General features: G+C 49.8%; 2 protein-coding genes across 11 annotated transcripts in view; one reads left to right on the top strand and one right to left on the bottom strand.

The window, feature by feature from the left end:
- Positions 1-4,059, bottom strand: part of AP4S1 (adaptor related protein complex 4 subunit sigma 1) — an 83,380-nt gene extending 79,321 nt beyond the window's left edge. For 2 of the 3 annotated variants that reach the window (XR_011314017.1, XM_069730355.1), the window contains exon 1: positions 3,937-4,014. The gene's annotated coding sequence lies outside the window, so the exon portion shown is untranslated. Of the gene's footprint in view, positions 1-3,936 lie in introns of all 3 variants that reach the window. The other variant, XM_069730365.1, reaches the window with a different exon arrangement.
- Positions 4,060-4,156: 97 nt separating this feature from the next.
- The window catches only part of STRN3 (striatin 3), a 73,490-nt gene continuing 57,507 nt past the window's right edge, over positions 4,157-20,139 (top strand). For all 8 annotated transcript variants that reach the window (XM_069730303.1, XM_069730342.1, XM_069730315.1 and 5 more), the window contains exon 1: positions 4,157-4,679. In XM_069730303.1, coding sequence (XP_069586404.1) covers positions 4,461-4,679 — 219 coding nt within the window. In that variant the 5' untranslated portion in view covers positions 4,157-4,460. The remainder of the gene's footprint in view (positions 4,680-20,139) is intronic.

Genomic DNA, 20,139 nt, shown 5'->3' with positions numbered 1-20,139 from the left:
ATTCAGATGGAGACGTTTATTCTCAGCGAGGTAAGGCAAGCGTAGGACCTGGTATAAGAGAGATGCCGTAAAGAGGCTACCAGGTACACATAAAATTGGCCATTTTTATGTGCTAAAAGCTCTCATTTTTCATATTTCTAGTGCAGTAATGCAGTTCAAATTTCGTGTTTTCAAGTTTGTATGTTCTAGCGCTGCAGTGTGCTGCCTTATTTACTTAACTATATATGAGTTGGCGACTCTAGGTTCAGCACCTGTTCACACTGTGTCTATGTTTGGATGTGCCGGTCAGGTTTTTGAAATGTATTCTTTAGCCTTCTGATCGTGCACTCCGCCTCCTAGCTTCAGGCGTTTTAATTACAGCAGGTCCAATACCCCTCCACAGAGAGAGAGAATTTTAGTCTAGTAAGAGGTTTCACATGCACCCATTCAGATGGAGACGTTTATTCTCAGCGAGGTAAGGCAAGCGTAGGACCTGGTATAAGAGAGATGCCGTAAAGAGGCTACCAGGTACACATAAAATTGGCCATTTTTATGTGCTAAAAGCTCTCATTTTTCATATTTCTAGTGCAGTAATGCAGTTCAAATTTCGTGTTTTCAAGTTTGTATGTTCTAGCGCTGCAGTGTGCTGCCTTATTTACTTAACTATATATGAGTTGGCGACTCTAGGTTCAGCACCTGTTCACACTGTGTCTATGTTTGGATGTGCCGGTCAGGTTTTTGAAATGTATTCTTTAGCCTTCTGATCGTGCACTCCGCCTCCTAGCTTCAGGCGTTTTAATTACAGCAGGTCCAATACCCCTCCACAGAGAGAGAGAATTTTAGTCTAGTAAGAGGTTTTCACATGTACCCATTCAGATGGAGACGTTTATTCTCAGCGAGGTAAGGCAAGTTTAGGACCTGGTATAAGAGAGATGCCGTAACGGGGCTACCAGGTACACATAAAATTGGCCATTTTTATGCGCTAAAAGCTCTCATTTTTCATATTTCTAGTGCAGTAATGCAGTTCAAATTTTGTGTTTTCAAGTTTGTATGTTCTAGCGCTGCAGTGTGCTGCCTTATTTACTTAACTATATACGAGTTGGCGACTCTAGGTTGAGCACCTGTCTATGTTTGGATGTGCCAGTCAGGTTTTTGAAATAAATTACTTCCAATCAAGTCAGAAGCTGCAGTCAAAAGATGGCGACGTGGGACCAGAGTGGTGCCGGGAACAGCTGAAGACGGTGTCTGGTACGTTTTATACTAGGGTCAGGGAACATGGATTAGTAGCAGCACTCCAGAGCAAAAATTAAAAACCAACAACACTAGAGTGGTCTTTATATATAATACATGTATTTTGGACTAGACATAGTTTTTAATTAAAACTCAATTGCAAAAAAATAACTAATCATTCAGAACTTTTTTTTTTTTTTTACATTTCACAGGTACTTTAATTTTAAGAAAAGAAACAAGTCACCACTTCTGTATTTATCATCCAGTCCTGGTTTTGGGTTACAAATACTGGCCATCTGAACGTGGCCTAAGAGTTTATCAACCTGCTCAAACTGATGGGCAGTTTATAATCTGCTTCACTGACAGAACTGGCCCAAACATATCAGGATTAGGCCTCGTTCAGAGCTCGGCGATTTATTTCACGCAGTCTGCCTGCCGTCAGTGCGACGTCTGTGCCTGCCGTCAGTGCGTCGTCTGTGCCTGCCGTCAGTGCGTCGTCTGTGCCTGCCGTCAGTGCGTCGTCTGTGCCTGCCGTCAGTGCGTCGTCTGTGCCTGCCGTCAGTGCGTCGAATGTGCCTGCCGTCAGTGCGTCGAATGTGCCTGCCGTCAGTGCGTCGAATGTGCCTGCCGTCAGTGCGTCGAATGTGCCTGCCGTCAGTGCGTCGAATGTGCCTGCCGTCAGTGCGTCGAATGTGCCTGCCGTCAGTGCGACGTCTGTGCCTGCCGTCAGTGCGTCGTCTGTGCCTGCCGTCCGTGCCTGCCGTCAGTGCGTCGTCCGTGCCTGCCGTCAGTGCGACGTCCGTGCCTGCCGTCAGTGCGACGTCCGTGCCTGCCGTCAGTGCGACGTCCGTGCCTGCCGTCAGTGCGACGTCCGTGCCTGCCGTCAGTGCGACGTCCGTGCCTGCCGTCAGTGCGACGTCCGTGCCTGCCGTCAGTGCGACGTCCGTGCCTGCCGTCAGTGCGACGTCCGTGCCTGCCGTCAGTGCGACGTCCGTGCCTGCCGTCAGTGCGACGTCCGTGCCTGCCGTCAGTGCGACGTCCGTGCCTGCCGTCAGTGCGACGTCCGTGCCTGCCGTCAGTGCGACGTCCGTGCCTGCCGTCAGTGCGACGTCCGTGCCTGCCGTCAGTGCGACGTCCGTGCCTGCCGTCAGTGCGACGTCCGTGCCTGCCGTCAGTGCGACCTCTGTGCCTGCCGTCAGTGCGACCTCTGTGCCTGCCGTCAGTGCGACCTCTGTGCCTGCCGTCAGTGCGACCTCTGTGCCTGCCGTCAGTGCGACCTCTGTGCCTGCCGTCAGTGCGACCTCTGTGCCTGCCGTCAGTGCGTCCTCTGTGCCTGCCGTCAGTACGACCTCTGTGCCTGCCGTCAGTGCGTCCTCTGTGCCTGCCGTCAGTGCGTCCTCTGTGCCTGCCGTCAGTGCGTCCTCTGTGCCTGCCGTCAGTGCGTCCTCTGTGCCTGCCGTCAGTGCGACCTCTGTGCCTGCCGTCAGTACGACCTCTGTGCCTGCCGTCAGTGCGTCCTCTGTGCCTGCCGTCAGTGCGTCCTCTGTGCCTGCCGTCAGTGCGTCCTCTGTGCCTGCCGTCAGTGCGACCTCTGTGCCTGCCGTCAGTGCGACCTCTGTGCCTGCCGTCAGTGCGACCTCTGTGCCTGCCGTCAGTGCGACCTCTGTGCCTGCCGTCAGTGCGACCTCTGTGCCTGCCGTCAGTGCGACCTCTGTGCCTGCCGTCAGTGCGACCTCTGTGCCTGCCGTCAGTGCGACCTCTGTGCCTGCCGTCAGTGCGACCTTTGTGCCTGCCGTCAGTGCGACCTCTGTGCCTGCCGTCAGTGCGACCTCTGTGCCTGCCGTCAGTGCGTCCTCTGTGCCTGCCGTCAGTACGACCTCTGTGCCTGCCGTCAGTGCGTCCTCTGTGCCTGCCGTCAGTGCGTCCTCTGTGCCTGCCGTCAGTGCGTCCTCTGTGCCTGCCGTCAGTGCGTCCTCTGTGCCTGCCGTCAGTGCGTCCTCTGTGCCTGCCGTCAGTGCGTCCTCTGTGCCTGCCGTCAGTGCGTCCTCTGTGCCTGCCGTCAGTGCGACCTCTGTGCCTGCCGTCAGTGCGACCTCTGTGCCTGCCGTCAGTGCGACCTCTGTGCCTGCCGTCAGTGCGACCTCTGTGCCTGCCGTCAGTGCGACCTCTGTGCCTGCCGTCAGTGCGACCTTTGTGCCTGCCGTCAGTGCGACCTCTGTGCCTGCCGTCAGTGCGACCTCTGTGCCTGCCGTCAGTGCGACCTCTGTGCCTGCCGTCAGTACGACCTCTGTGCCTGCCATCAGTGCGCGCTTTGCGGACTTTTCCCCTCACAGATATGTCTCTGCTCCTCTGGCTCTATATCCCCTGGCCTGCAGATCAGACACTCCAGCAGAGGGCGCACCCCACCACCGCTCACCGTCTCCTTCTCACTGGGGTCAGGACCTGGGGGTGTAACACTCAGTGGGGCGCCCGCCTATCACCACGCATGTGTGACCACAGCCGAGAAACCAGCTAGTTTATCCTCTAACCCTAAACCCTCCCTGTGTCATGTGACCAGACGGCCTGACACACGTCACAACGGAGGGCACGTAGAGACTTGTGCAGGTGAATATACTGGGACGTTAATTAGGATGGAGCCCTTCCCTCAGCAGCAGGTGTGAAGACCTGTGCTCAGCCCGTTGGGTCTTTCCGGGCTCTGCGCCGTCCCATCATCATACAAGTCATTACCTGGCCCTCTTCACGTAATACCGTCCTCCAAAGACGTCACTGTCTACTAGAGCAGCCGGAAGTTACATAAGCCCCGCCTTCACACCTGACGCAACTACGACCACCTTCACATAAGGCGTCACACAAGCCCCGCCTTTACCACTGACGTCACTACTAGTTCAGCAGCAGGCGGACGATGGGAGGAGCGAGTTCACGTGACACGGGTTGCCTTTGTGACGTCAGTTCACGAATCTCGCGCATGCGTGGTAACGCTGACAAGCGGGAGGCGGCGAACGAGGCCGGTTACCCAGCGTGCCCCGCGGAGTTACCGGGCCTGGGGGGGGAACTGAAACATGGCAGCCCACAATAATGTGATGAGACGAAGACTGTAGAACGGACGGTCACTGTCTCTGTCCGGGGGGTTGGGTTACGAGGCCGTTCCTTCCCCCCATCCTCTCCCCACCGGAGCTGGTTCCTCACGTGACTACAACCGGGCTCCTTCCACCTCCCACCCAGGACGCAGGTCACCGGCGGCCCGGCACCAGATGGAGGATTTCCCGGCGGCAGCTGCCATGGCTGCCTCTGCCAGGCCTCAGGTCGGGGGTCCGGGGCAGGCCCAGGCGGTCCCGTCAGAGCCGGGCTGTGAGCTGCAGGCCCGGCCGCCCCAGTACACCATCCCCGGGATCCTGCACTACATCCAGCACGAGTGGGCGCGCTTCGAGATGGAGAGGGCGCACTGGGAAGTGGAGCGGGCCGAGCTGCAGGTGAGGCCGGGGGCTGTGCGTGGCCGGGCTGCCCATACAGGCCACACTGGGGGGTCCGCTGCTGACCTTGGGCCCCACATGGAGGGGTGACGTCACTGAGAGCTGCATGTGACGTCACCTCACTGCGCCTGGCATGCTGCCTGTAGCCAGTGACTCGGTGGTCTCAGACTATGGGCCCTCACTGCCCTGTATTTGGGGGCTACACAGGGACTGTGGTCTTGTCACAGTGGGGGTAGTGACATCTCAGCATGGGACAATGACGTGTGTGCACGCACAGGGGTGGACAATGACGTGTGTGCACGCACAGGGGGGGACAATGACGTGTCTGCGCGCACAGGGGGGCGGATAGTGACATGTCATTATCCGCCCATCCCCCTCTGCGTGCTTACATGTCTGCGCACGGAGGGGGAAGGGGAGCGGATAGTGACGTCACAGTGGGGGGGGTAGTGACATCCCAGCGCCGGAATAATGTGTCTGCGCGCAGCGGGGGGTGGGCAGGTAGTGATGTGTCAGCGCGTGCCGGGGGGATAGTAACGTGTCTGTGCGCGCAGGGGGGGACAATGGCATGTCTGCGCGCGCAGGGGGGGACAATGGCGTGTCTGCGCGCGCAGGGGGGGACAATGGCGTGTCTGCGCGCGCAGGGGGGGACAATGGCGTGTCTGCGCGCGCAGGGGGGTACAATGGCGTGTCTGCGCGCGCAGGGGGGCAATGGCATGTCTGCGCGCGCAGGGGGGACAATGACGTGTGTGCACGCACAGGGGGGGACAATGACGTGTCTGCGCGCACAGGGGGGACAATGACGTGTCTGCGCGCGGAGGGGGCGGATAGTGACATGTCATTATGCGCCCATCCCCCTCTGCGTGCTTACATGTCTGCGCACGGAGGGGGAAGGGGAGCGGATAGTGACGTCACAGTGGGGGGGGGGTAGTGACATCCCAGCGCCGGAATAATGATGTGTCTGCGCGCAGCGGGGGGTGGGCAGGTAATGATGTGTCAGCGCGTGCCGGGGGGATAGTAACGTGTCTGCGCGCGCAGGGGGGGACAATGGCGTGTCTGCACGCGCAGGAGGGGGACAATGGCGTGTCTGCGCGCGCAGGGGGGGATAATGACGTGTCTGCGCGCGCAGGGGGGATAATGACGTGTCTGCACGTGCAGGAGGGGATAATGACGTGTCTGCGCGTGCAGGGGGGATAATGACGTGTCTGCGCGTGCAGGGGGGGATAATGACGTGTCTGCGCGTGCAGGAGGGGATAATGACGTGTCTGCGCGTGCAGGGGGGATAATGACGTGTCTGCGCGTACAGGAGGGGATAATGACGTGTCTGCGCGTGCATGGGGGGGGATAATGACGTGTCTGCGCGTGCATGGGGGGGGATAATGACGTGTCTGCGCGTGCAGGGGGGATAATGACGTGTCTGCGCGTGCAGGGGGGATAATGACGTGTCTGCACGCGCAGGAGGCAGATGGTGACGTGTCTGCACGTGGAGGAGGGAGGGCGGATAATAACGTGTCTGCGCACTTGGGGGAGCGGATATTGACGTGTCTGCGCGGCGGGTGGATAGTGACGTGTCTGCGTGTGCCGGGGGAAGGGAGGGTGGATAATGACATGTCTGTGTGTGACGGGGGAAGGAGGGGCAGATAGTGACGTGTCTGCCCCGTGGGGAGGATCGTGATGTTGCTGTAAGGAACGGCCAATCGCCACCTTCTTTACAAGAGATGATTGATGCGGTGTCACCCAGGTCCATCCTGGCAGCTCGGGCACAGGAGAGTGGTAGGCGATGACACATTTCTCATCAATCACCTGCCAAGTGGATTAGCTCAGAGGCGCCATAGTTCTGTCACTGACAGTATGTACTTGTGTGGCTGAGTGCCGCCATCGCTGCCCATGTCCTGTACAAGGTGAGGGCAGACAGAGGCCAGCAGGCGGGGTACAGATCTCATGCATATTTGTGTTTGTTACAGGCTGCAATCTTTATAGTGTGGATAAAAAGGAATTTTCTATCCACTTGTTACTTTGTATCTGTTGTCGGGTACTTATTTTTTACACTTGTTTGGGTTCAGATCTCACATCTGTTGCATTGACTCCATTTTTTGATGCTGATGCGTCCCACAACTTGGAAGTACCTCAGTTGCTGTCATTTGCTCCCATGCGATGGTATGGGGCCAGATCCCAGCGTTACATAGAGCTACTCGTGGTAAGCTGGTGGGAGTGATCCCTCCACAAGCTGTGGGACCAGTGCCCGACCATTCAGTACTCTGGATGTGTCGCTCGAGGTGTGTGGGGGCCGTGCACTTGTCTCATGTGAGAACTGATGCCATTACAAGCTGATCAGTCGGCCTTCCTGGCAGATTGGGTACTGGAGAACATAGACTGATACTGGCAGAACCAAGGCTTAAAGCTGTAATCTGCGGTGTATGCTCCGCTCTAGGATGCCCACCAGCAGATTGCAGACCGGGCATTGTATACCTTTATGAAAGACTCCACATTTTTCTCCTCTTGGTAGAATAATCCACATCCAGTCTTCACTAGCTGGCATCACATCCTCTCGTCTTTATAACCTGGCCCATCAGGGTCAGTCAGGATTGGGCCTCATTCAGATCTCAGTAATTTCTCTTGTATATAATTAATGGTCCAAGTGTCGTCAGTGTTTGGATACAACTTGATCACATCAGCGATTGTCCTGATGAAAAATGAAACAAATCTATTGCTTTGGTAAAACAGGCCGCACACAGATACCATCAATGTGTGGTCCATGATATTCTCAGGTCCATGATATTTTCAGGCCCATACACTTTCATTTCGTCCTTTTAATTATATTAAAATCACGTTCTGTCTCTGAAAAACGCAGACAGGCCACGTATGTGGAAAATGGATGTCTGAATGAGGCCTTAGACCTCAATCGCACATTTATGTGTCAGTCCAAGTATAGACCCCAATGTACGGACTGGCCACAGGTCTCCTGTTTCACCCTTGACAGCCTCATATATGTTTATGAGGCTATAAAGTTGGGGTCGAGAACCCTGGCCAGTCGGATGCTTTAAAGTTGGGGTCAGGAGACCTGCAGATCGTCCAGGCCTAGTGTTCTGTATTTAGATGTGTGAATGCAGTCTGCCTATTTGGTGGCACAAGAATCTCTGTGGCACAAGGGTTGTCTGCTCCCCACTCTGCATGCTGCCCCCTCGTGCTTGGACGTCCTGAGACCGGGCAACAATATAGAGTCCTGTGGCCAGGGAAGTGCTGATAGGAAAAACATCAGGTTTATTCTAGCACAAGTAAAAACACATTACCGCAATTTATTGCCCAGACTCCGTATGTGGGTTTGTCGCTTTGGGAAAAAGCTGGACTCTCATTGACAGCTAAATAAATGGATGCAGCAGTTTTATGCCTATGTCTATACAGTTGTCAGTTTTTTTTTAATTTTCCTTTGTTTTCTTAATAAAATATTAAGTTTTCCCACAATGGATGTCTATGTCATTGCCACAGATCACTAGCACAGGGGTTTAATTTTCCCTCCCAATCCTGCACATTGTGCTACCACTGCGAGGTTCTTGAGCCCATAGATCATACATTAGGGATTTTAGGCTGATGTTTTCTGAACATTTTTCCATTTGTGGTTGGTCTTGGATGAAAATGCTCTACATTAGAATGGTGTCCTAGTCTAGGCGAACTTGATTACTATCGGGAAAGTTGTGCCATCCTGGGTCTTCTGGTGGGCAAAGGTCCAGGCTGGACACACCACCTAGGCTGCAGTGTGACTTGTGTTAGAGGGCAATGCTCGGCTTCAGGGCTTCTACAGATCACATTGAATCTTTCCAACAATTTTCCTGTGACCTTTACCCAAAGATATCGACAGAAAGCTCGATTGCATGCCATGGTATGGGAAAATTTGCCACGTGGCATTCATATATTGTGGATACCACCACATAGATCAGCAAAGTCAACTGTTGTTCTATAGAGTAAGAGATGGGTATATCGATGTACACTGGCCGAAGGAGGTCAAAAGGACATGCTTGCCACTTATGCCTATCATCTCGCCAAAACATGATGTGAACATAGCTTAACTGGGCAATGTTAGACTTCTGGCCCAGCCAGCTGCCGTAAAGGTGGCAGGGAACGGCTGTGCCAAGTTTTTTTCGCTTACTCATCGGTTCCTCACCTATCCTGTTGTTTTCCCTCTGCTTTCCATGCCTTGCCTCTTCTTTCTCCACTTCTGTATTTGTTCTACCAGAATCTCCATACTCCTCCTCTCGTCCTGCATCCTCTGCACTTGCAGACTGGTGGCCGGATTGTGATGCCACTGGCCTAGTCTGTGCATATATTGATGAACCACTTGTCATATCTTCTGCCATGTTCACGTCTTTCTAACAGTCCATTTTTATTCCGATTTTATGAACAGACAAATGGAATAATGGCAAAATAATATCTGATGATCTACAAAGACAGCTTCCTGGTCATGTACATTCTTTGGTAGTACCTTGGTCTGATTTCTCAAGGTTATGTTTTTTTGTTATTTCTGTTCTAACTACCCTAAGCGAACAGTGTTGGATGTTTTGGGGCTAACTGCAAATTGCCTACCAAAATGTCATCACTAAGGTCTCGTGCAAACGTCTGTTTCTCACATATATTGTATCAGCCGTTTTCACAGATGGTACACATTCCAATTAAAGTCTATGGAAGGTGATCAGATGTCCATGTCTTTTGGCAGACGTGTCTGCAAAAGAAAAAAAAAATTCAGAGACATGTCCTTGTTTGATTAGAGTTGCGGATCAAAATTATCCATAAGTCTATGGATCTGTGAAAGTCACCGACAGCACATTGATGGCGTCAGTATTGTCTGTGTGCTGTCCGTGATTAATACTTAGGGGGGAGAAGTGTTGTAATGTATTGTTATCATATGTGAAATTCACTGATAGTAAAAACTCACACTGATAAAAAATCTAATCCAAAACACCAATGACTCGACCTGTAACATAGTTAGTAAGGCCGAAAAAAGAAATTTGTCCATCCAGTTCAGCCTATATTCCATCATAATAAATCCCCAGACCTACGTCCTTCTAAAGAACCTAATAACTGTAAGATACAATATTGTTACGCTCCAAGAAGACATCCAGGCCTCTCTTGAACCCCTCGAATGAGTTCGCCATCACCACCTCCTCAGGCAAGCAATTCCAGATTCTCATTGCCCTGACAGTAAAGAATCCTCTTCTATGTTGGTGGAAAAACCTTCTCTCCTCTGGATGCAGAGAATGCTCCCTTGTGACCGTCACCTTCCTTGGTATAATCAGATCATCCCTCCTAAGCCACCTAAATGGACCTGTACGTCATAGGAAGCTGAATAAAATGATACTTTGATATCTGTAATCCGATTTCTTATTCCTGAGAAATCCACATTTTTCCTTAACATGTAAATGAGCTGGTTAAGATCTATGGGCCGGACATAGATCTTCTTGATAATCTGCCTCCTGAACTTATTGTAAATGACGCGGCGTTACCAGTGTGAAACATGTACATCAGGAAAGCAGACTGACAGTCATTAAATGTTTCACACCGGTAATGCCCCTTCATTTATAATAATCACTGGAGGCAGATTCTCTGGGAGATTGATGTCCGGGCCATGGATCTTAACAGAATGCAGATGGACCACATAATAACCACTAGTGTCCTTCTGCTTCTGTTTGCATCAGTAATGAAATGGATCCATTTTCAACAGTATTTCGTTTGCTTGTTCTTCAAAACAGAAAAAATGAGTGTCTAAACAGATATGTGAACATAGCTTTACCTTCATTGGCATATGTGACTCTTGTTCGTGTCATGAAAAAGTGATGTTGGTCGATAGACATTGGCCGTCCATAATTTCTGTTGTCTACAGCTCGGCAAATCTGTGGAGTTGGAATCTGAGTAATGTGGACTGACTCCTAAAATACGTAATAAATTGGGTTCAGTAGTTCAATGCAGCATGTGCTGTAAATGTTTTCATAATTTGGGATAGTTATAAAAGGTCCTATAAATGTCTGTTCTGTTCCTGATCTATGGATCTCGGCTTTTAGTTGAGTTGAATCTGTGCTGCACTTTATGGACAGGCTCAGTAGTGACCAGTGCTGTGAAGTCGTAGATGAGATGAATCTGTGCTGCACTTTATGTACATGCTCAGTAGTGACCAGTGCTGTGGAGTCGTAGATGAGATGAATCTGTGCTGCACTTTATGTACATGCTCAGTAGTGACCAGTGCTGTGAAGTCGTAGATGAGATGAATCTGTTTTGCACTTTATGTACATGCTTAGTAGTGACCAGTGCTGTGGAGTTGTAGATGAGATGAATCTGTGCTGCACTTTATGTAAATGCTCAGTAGTGACCAGTGCTGTGAAGTCGTAGATGAGATGAATCTGTACTGCACTTTATGTACATATAATAATAATAACAATTTTTATTTATATAGCGCCAACATATTCCGCAGCGCTTTACAAATTATAGAGGGGACTTGTACAGACAATAGACATTACAGCATAACAAAAATACAGTTCAAAACAGATACCAGGAGGAATGAGGGCCCTGCTCGCAAGCTTACAAACTATGAGGAAAAGGGGAGACACGAGAGGTGGATGGTAATAATTGCTTTAGTTATTCGGACCGGCCATAGTGTAAGGCTCGGGTGTTCATGTAAAGCTGCATGAACCAGTTAACTGCCTAAGTATGTAGCAGTACAGACACAGAGGGCTATTAACTGCATAAAGTGAATGAGAACATGATGCGAGGAACCTGATTTTTTTTTTTTTTTTTAATATAAATAGGCCACACAGGGATCGTTAGGTTAATGCATTGAGGCGGTAGGCCAGTCTGAACAAATGAGTTTTTAGGGTACGCTTAAAACTGTGGGGATTGGGGATTAATCGTATTAACCTAGGTAGTGCATTCCAAAGAATCGGCGCAGCACGTGTAAAGTCTTGGAGACGGGAGTGGGATGTTCTGATTATTGAGGATGCTAACCTGAGGTCATTAGCGGAGCGGAGGGCACGGGTAGGGTGGTAGACTGAGACCAGAGAGGAGATGTAGGGTGGTGCAGAGCCATGGAGTGCTTTGTGGATGAGGGTAGTAGTTTTGTACTGGATTCTGGAGTGGATGGGTAGCCAGTGTAATGACTGGCACAAGGTAGAGGCATCGGTGTAACGGTTGGTGAGGAATATGATCCTGGCAGCAGCATTCAGGACAGATTGGAGCGGGGAAAGTTTGGTAAGAGGGAGGCCGATTAGTAGAGAGTTACAATAGTCCAGACGAGAATGAATAAGTGAAACAGTAAGAGTTTTTGCAAAGTCAAAAGTAAGAAAAGGGCGAATTCTAGAAATGTTTTTGAGATGCAGGTAAGAAGAGCGAGCCAGTGATCGGATGTGGGGGGTGAATGAAAGGTCAGAATCAAGGATGACCCCAAGGCAGCGGGCATGTTGCTTTGGAGTAATGGTGGAACCACACACGGAGATGGCAATGTCAGGCAAAGGTAGGTTAGTAGAGGGAGAGAACACGAGGAGTTCAGTTTTTGACAGGTTTAGTTTCAGATAGAGGGAGGACATGATGTTCGAGACAGCGGTAAGACAATCACTGGTGTTTTATAAAAAGGTCGGCCTGACAACAGGAGAAGAGGTGTATAATTGGGTGTCGTCAGCATAGAGATGGTACTGGAAACCAAATCTACTGATTGTTTGTCCAATAGGGGCAGTATACAACGAGAAGAGGAGGGGGCCTAGGACTGATCCTTGAGGAACCCCAACAGTAAGGGGAAGGTGAGAGGAGGAGGAACCAGCAAAACATACAGTGAAGGATCGGTCAGAGAGATAGGAGGAGAACCAGGAGAGAACGGTGTCCTTGAGGCCGATGGAGCGGAGCATAGTGAGGAGGAGCTGATGATCCACAGTATCGAATGCTGCAGAGAGATCCAAGAGAATTAGCATGGAGTAGTGACCATTAGATTTAGCTGTTAGTAGGTCATTAGAGACTTTAGTGAGGGCAGTTTCAGTAGAGTGTAAAGAGCGGAAGCCAGATTGAAGAGGGTCGAGAAGAGAGTTATCAGAGATAGTGGGTAAGACGGGAGTGGACCAGGCGTTCGAGGAGTTTAGAGATGAAGGGAAGATTAGAGACAGGTCTATAATTAGCGGCACAGTTTTGATCGAGGGATGGTTTTTTAAGTAATGGATGTATGATGGCATGCTTAAATGAGGAGGGAAAAATACCGGAAGTGAGGGAAAGGTTGAATATTTTTGTTAGGTAAGAGGTGACAGCCGGGGAAAGGGACTGGAGGAGATGTGACGGAATGGGGTCACTGGTGCAAGTGGTCGGGCGAGAAGATGCAAGGAGCCTGCTTACTTCTTCTTCTGTAACTGCTTCAAAGTCAGAGAGTGAACTAGATGCAGTGGGGGAGGGAGGACAGTGCATGGTATGAAGAGATTGGGAGATGATTTCCTGTCGAATGTGGTTAATGTACATGCTCAGTAGTGACCAGTGCTGTGGAGTCGTAGATGAGATGAATCTGTGCTGTACTTTATGTACATGCTCTGTAGTGACCAGTGCTGTGGAGTCGTAGATGAGATGAATCTGTGCTGCACTTTATGTACATTCTCAGTAGTGACCAGTGCTGTGGAGTCGTAGATGAGATGAATCTGTTTTGCACTTTATGTACATGCTCAGTAGTGACCAGTGCTGTGGAGTTGTAGATGAGATGAATCTGTGCTGCACTTTATGTACATGCTCAGTAGTGACCAGTGCTGTGGGGTCAGTCAGGGAAATTGAGGATTGAGTCTGTTTGGCTTACCGACTCCACAGCCCTGCGAGTGAAATGGATGCAGATTGTCTGATAAAATGTCACAATCAGTTTGCCTTTTTTTTTTTTTTATTTAATACCTTTTTCATTTGAAATGTATAGTTCTGCCATCACTGAGGCTCAGTAAGCTTTATGCCCCTATGTCCTCTGCTCTCACAATCAGCAGTCATTTGGTCATCAAAGTTGCTTACACAAAAGTATTTAACCCCTCATGACCCAGCCTATTTTGACCTTAATGACCTGGCCGTTTTTTGCAATTCTAACCGGTGTCCCTTTATGAGGTAATAACTCAGGAACACTTCAACGGATCCTAGCGGTTCTGAGATTGTTTTTTCGTGACATATTGGGCTTCATGTTAGTGGTAAATTTAGGTCAATAAATTCTGCATTTATTTGTTGATAAAAATGGAAATTTGGCGAAAATGTTGAAAATTTCGCAATTTTCACATTTTGAATTTTTATTCTGTTAAACCAGAGAGTTATGTGACACAAAATAGTTAATAAATAACATTTCCCACATGTCTACTTTACATCAGCACAATTTTGGAAACAAAATTTTTTTTGCTAGGAAGTTATAAGGGTTAAAATTTGACCAGCGATTTCTCATTTTTACAACGAAATTTACAAAACCATTTTTTTAGGGACCACCTCACATTTGAAGTCAGTTTGAGGGGTCTATATGGCTGAAAATACCCAAAAGTGACACCATTCTAAAAACTGCACCCCTCAAGGTGCTCAAAACCACATTCAAGAAGTTTATTAACCCTTCAGGTGCTTCACAGCAGCAGAAGCAACTTGGAAGGAAAAAATGAACATTTAACTTTTTAGTCACAAAAATGATCTTTTAGCAACAATTTTTTTATTTTCCCAATGGTAAAAGGAGAAACTGAACCACGAAAGTTGTTGTCCAATTTGTCCTGAGTACGCTGATACCTCATATGTGGGGGTAAACTGCTGTTTGGGCGCACTGCAGGTCTTGGAAGGGAAGGAGCGCCATTTGACTTTTTGAATTAAAAATTGGCTCCACTCTTTAGCGGACACCATGTCACGTTTGGAGAGCCCCTGTGTGCCTAAAAATTGGAGCTCCCCCACAAGTGACCCCATTTTGGAAACTAGACCCCCCCAATGAACTTATCTAAATGCATAGTGAGCACTTTAAACCCCCAGGTGCTTCACAAATTGATCCGTAAAATGAAAAAGTACTTTTTTTTCACACAAAAATGTCTTTTAGCCTCAGTTTTTTCATTTTCACATGGGCAGCAGGATAAAATGGATCCTAAAATTTGTTGGGCAATTTCTCCCGAGTATGCCGATACCTCATATGTGGGGGTAAACCACTGTTTGGGCACACGGCAGGGCTCGGAAGGGAAGGCGCGCCATTTGACTTTTTGAATGGAAAATTAGCTCCAATTGTTAGCGGACACCATGTCACGTTTGGAGAGCCCCTGTGTGCCTAAACATCGGAGCTCCCCCACAAGTGACCCCATTTTGGAAACTAGACCCCCCAAGGAACTTATCTAGATATGTGGTGAGCACTTTGAACCCCCAAGTGCTTCACAGAAGTTTATAACGCAGAGCCATGAAAATAAAAAATCATTTTTCTTTCCTCAATTATTTTTTAGCCTGCAATTTCCTATTTTGCCAAGGGTAATAGGAGAAATTGGACCCCAAATGTTGGTGTCCAGTTTGTCCTGACTACGCTGATACCCCATATGTGGGGGTAAACCACTGTTCGGGCGCACGGCAGGGCTCGGAAGGGAAGGCACGCCATTTGGCTTTTTAAATGGAAAATTAGCTCCAATCATTAGCGGACACCATGTCATGTTTGGAGAGCCCCTGTGTGCCTAAACATTGGAGATCCCCCACAAATGACCCCATTTTGGAAACTAGACCCCCAAAGGAACTAAACTAGATGTGTGGTGAGCACTTTGAACCCCCAACTGCTTCACAGACGTTTACAACGCAGAGCCGTGAAAATAAAAAATCATTTTTCTTTCCTCAAAAATGATGTTTTAGCAAGCAATTTTTTATTTTCACAAGGGTAACAGGAGAAATTGGACCCCAGTAATTGTTGCGCAGTTTGTCCAGAGTACGCTGGTACCCCATATGTGGGGGTAAACCACTGTTTGGGCACACGTCGGGGCTCGGAAGTGAGGGAGCACCATTTGACTTTTTGAATACAAGATTGGCTGGAATCAATGGTGGTGCCATGTTGCGTTTGGAGACCCCCCTGATGTGCCTAAACAGTGGAAACCCCTCAACACTAACCCCCCCACACGCCAAACCCTAATCCCAACTGTAGCCATAACCCTAATCACAACCCTAATTCCAACCCTAAACCTAAGGCTATGTGCCCACGTTGCGGATTCGTGTGAGATTTTTCAGCACCATTTTTGAAAAATCCACGGGTAAAAGGCACTGCGTTTTACCTGCAGATTTACCGTGGATTTCCAGTGTATTTTGTGCGGATTTCACCTGCGGATTCCTATTGAGGAATAGGTGTAAATCGCTGCGGAATCCGCACAAAGAATTGACATGCCGGGGAAAATACAACGCAGCGCTTCCGCGCGGTATTTTCCGCACCATGGGGACAACGGATTTGGTTTTCCATAGGTTTACATAGTACTGTAAACCTGATGGAACACTGCTGCGAATCCGCAGCGGCCAATCCGCAGCCAAATCCGCATCGTGTGCACATAGCCAAATTCTAAAGGTATGTGCACACGCTGCGGATCCGCAGCAGTTTCTTTCCCATGAGTTTACAGTTCAATGTAAACCTATGGGAAACAAAAATCGCTGTACACATGCTGCGGAAAAACTGCATGGAAACGCAGCGGTTTACATTCCGCAGCATGTCATTTCTTTCTGCGGATTCCGCAGCGGTTTTACAACTGCTCCAATAGAAAATCGCAGTTGTAAAACCGCAGTGAAATGCGCAGGAAAACCGCTGTAAATCCGCAGCGGTTTAGCACTGCGGGTTTATGAAATCCGCTGCGGAAAAATCCGCAGAGGACCAGAATACGTGTGCACATACCGAAACCCTAACCTTAGTGGGGGAAAAAAAAAATTTCTTTATTTTATTATTGTCTCTACCTATGGGGGTGACAAGGGGGGGGGGATCATTTACTATTTTTTTTTTTTATTGTGATCACTGTGATAGGTTATATCACAGTGATCAAAATGCACATTGGAACGAATCTGCCTGCTGGCAGATTCGGCGGGCACACTGCGCATGCGCCCGCCATTTTGGAAGATGGCAGCGCCCATGGAGAAGACGGACGGACCCCGGGAGGCTCGGTAAGTATGATGGGGTGGGGGGGGGAGCATGGGGGGGTGGATCGGAGCACGGGGGGGTGGATCGGAGCACGTGGGGGTGGATCGGAGCACGTGGGGGTGGATCGGAGCACGGGTGTGTGGATCGGAGCACGGGTGTGTGGATCGGAGCACGGGGGTGTGGATCGGAGCACGGGGGTGGATCGGAGCACAGGGGTGGATCGGAGCACGGGGGGTGGATCGGAGCACGGGGGGTGGATCGGAGCACGGGGGTGGATCGGAGCACGGGGGGTGGATCGGAGCACGGGGGAGCGTACAGGAGGACGGAGCAGTGTATAGGACTGATCGGAGGACTGGGGGGGGCGATCGGTGGGGTGGGGGGGGCAGACCAGTGTTTCCAGCCATGGCCGATGATATTGCAGCATCGGCCATGGCTGGATTGTAATATTTCACCAGTTTTAATAGGTGAAATATTACAAATCGCTCTGGCAGTTTCACTTTCAACAGCCAATCAGAGCGATCGTAGCCACGGGGGGGGGGGGGGGGGTGAAGCCGCCCCCCCTGGGCTAAACTACCACTCCCCCTGTCCCTGCAGATCGGGTGAAATTGGAGTTAACCCTTTCACCGGATCTGCAGGGACGCAATCTTTCCATGACGCCACATAGGCGTCATTGGTTGGATTGGCACCGACTTTCATGACGCCTACGTGGCGTCATGGGTCGGGAAGGGGTTAACTTCGCTCCAAAAATCCCTATTAGGCCTCATTCACACGTCTGTGTTTAAACACCTGCGTGAAAGAATTTTATGGGTGTCATTAGTATACGGTCTGTGTCTTCCGCTTGCATTTCTTTACCATTAGTTATCATCTGTGTTTTCTATAGATGGATAAATAAATGACAAAGCTTCTTGTTTCCTTTGCAATGTTAAATACTGACAGCACATGGACTGCACACTGATCCCATCCGTCTGCTGTATGTGCTTTTTGTGGACCCATATAATTGTATTGTCTCTTTTCATCCTCACTGCTGTAAAAAAAAAAAAAAAAAAAAGGGACACATGAACAGTAGCATAGAGCATGAGTCCGTGCTGTATCCGTGAACTAAATGTATACAGCACCTACATCTGAATGAGGCTTTAGGGTACCGTCACACTAAAACGACGCTGCAGCGATACGACAACGATGTCGATCGCTGCAGCGTTGCTGGAGAGCTGTCACACAGACAGCTCTCCAGCGACCAACGATCCCGAAGTCCCCGGTAACCAGGGTAAACATCGGGTTACTAAGCGCAGGGCCGCGCTTATTAATCCGATGTTTACACTGGTTACCAGCGTAAACGTAAAAAAAAAAAAACACTACATACTTACCTTCCTGTCGCGTCCCTCGGCGCTGTGCTTCTCTGCACTGACAGTGAGCGCCGGACAGCCGGAAAGCAGAGCGGTGACGTCACCGCTGTACTTTACGGCTGGCCGGCGCTCACCAGTCAGTGCGGGAAGCTGAAGGCGAGGGACATGACCAGACACCGGGAATGTAAGTATGTAGTGGGTTTTTTTTTGTTTGTTTTTTTTTACATTTACACTGGTAACCAGGGTAAATATCGGGTTACTAAGCGCGGTCCTGCGCTTAGTAACCCGATGTTTACCCTGGTTACCAGTGAAGACATCGCTGAATCGGCGTCACACACGCCGATTCAGCGATGTCAGCGGGAGAACCAGCGACGAAATAAAGTTTCAAACTATCTGCTACGACGTACGATTCTCAGCGGGGTCCCTGATCGCAGCAGCGTGTCAGACACAGCGAGGTCGTAAGGATATCGCTGGAACGTCACGGATCGTGCCGTCCTAGCGACCAAAGTGCCACTGTGTGACGGTACCCTTAGGGTAGGTTTCCACGGTCTTGAATGGCTCAGTATTTGTTCAGGATTTGAAGCAGGTAAAATCTGCACCAAATCTGCATCTGAGGTCACTGGCAGGTCACCTGCGTTTTTGATGCTTTTTTTACCTGCGGTTTTGATGCGTTTTTTTCCGTATGCATTTTTTTGCTACTTTAAAGGGAACCTGTCACCCCGAAAATCGCGGGTGAGGTAAGCCCACCGGCATCAGGGGCTTATCTGCAGCATTCTGTAATGCTGTAGATAAGCCCCCGATGTTACCTGAAAAAGGAGAAAAAGACGTTATATTATACTCACCCAGGGGCGGTCCGGCTGCTGGTCAGGTCGGATGGGCGTCTCTGGTCCGCTGCGGCGCCTCCCATCTTCATTACAAGACGTCCTCTTCTGATCTTCAGCCACGGCTCCGGCGCAGGCGTACTTTGTCTGCCCTGTTGAGGGCAGACAAAGTACTGCAGTACGCAGGCGCCGGGCCTCTGACCTTTCCGGCGCCTGCGCACTGCAGTACTATCCTCTGCCCTCAAGAGGGCAGAGCAAAGTACGACTGCGCCGGAGCCGTGGCTGAAGATCAGAAGAGGACGTCTTGTAATGAAGATGGGAGGCGCCGCAGCGGACCAGAGACGCCCATCCGACCTGACCAGCAGCGGGACCGCCCCTGGGTGAGTATAATATAACGTCTTTTTCTCCTTTTTCAGGTAACATCGGGGGCTTATCTACAGCATTACAGAATGCTGCAGATAAGCCCCTGATGCCGGTGGGCTTACCTCACCCGCGATTTTCGGGGTGACAGGTTCCCTTTAAGTAAAGCTAATTGAAAGTTGGCTTCTGGGAAGGAAAAAAAACTGATTTCCTGTTTGCAGATATATTGGGATATGTTCCCGCGGACAGTAAACGCTGCGGGTTGGACACCGCGTGCATCTGCGTTTTTCATGCGGATTTGTGTGTTTTTGTAAGCTAAATAAAGATATACAAAAAAATAATTGTGATGTAATTTCCTTGTCCAACCTCTTCTTTTACATACTCCATTGAAGATTAATGTTTAAACATACAGATAGATACACCTACAGTTAAAGGGACACTGTCACCTGAATTTGGAGGGAACAATCTTCAGCCATGGAGGCGGGGTTTTGGGGTTTTTGATTCACCCTTTCCTTACCCGCTGGCTTCATGCTGGCTGCAATATTGGTTTGAAGTTCATTCTCTGTCCTCCGTAGTACATGCCTTCACAAGGCAATCTTGCCTTGCGTGATTAATGGACATTAATAAAATGGTACAGAAAGAGTTAGGCGAGTGCTGGCGACAGTGCAGGTATTAAGATGCGAGACTCCTCCAAGTTTCTCACATGTGTGATCCCGGCCTTAAATAAAGACACACACACAAAACCTGCGTTAGGCCGGGGTCACACTGGCAAGAAACTCGCATGAGACTCGCACCTCAATACTCGGCACTGCCGCCGACACTTGGGACCGGAGTGTGCGGCTGCATGTATTTTTATG

The sequence above is a fragment of the Ranitomeya imitator genome, chromosome 1, assembly GCF_032444005.1.
Source record: "Ranitomeya imitator isolate aRanImi1 chromosome 1, aRanImi1.pri, whole genome shotgun sequence".
Lineage (NCBI taxonomy): Eukaryota > Metazoa > Chordata > Amphibia > Anura > Dendrobatidae > Ranitomeya > Ranitomeya imitator.
This window is presented reverse-complemented; position numbering and strand designations above follow the sequence as displayed.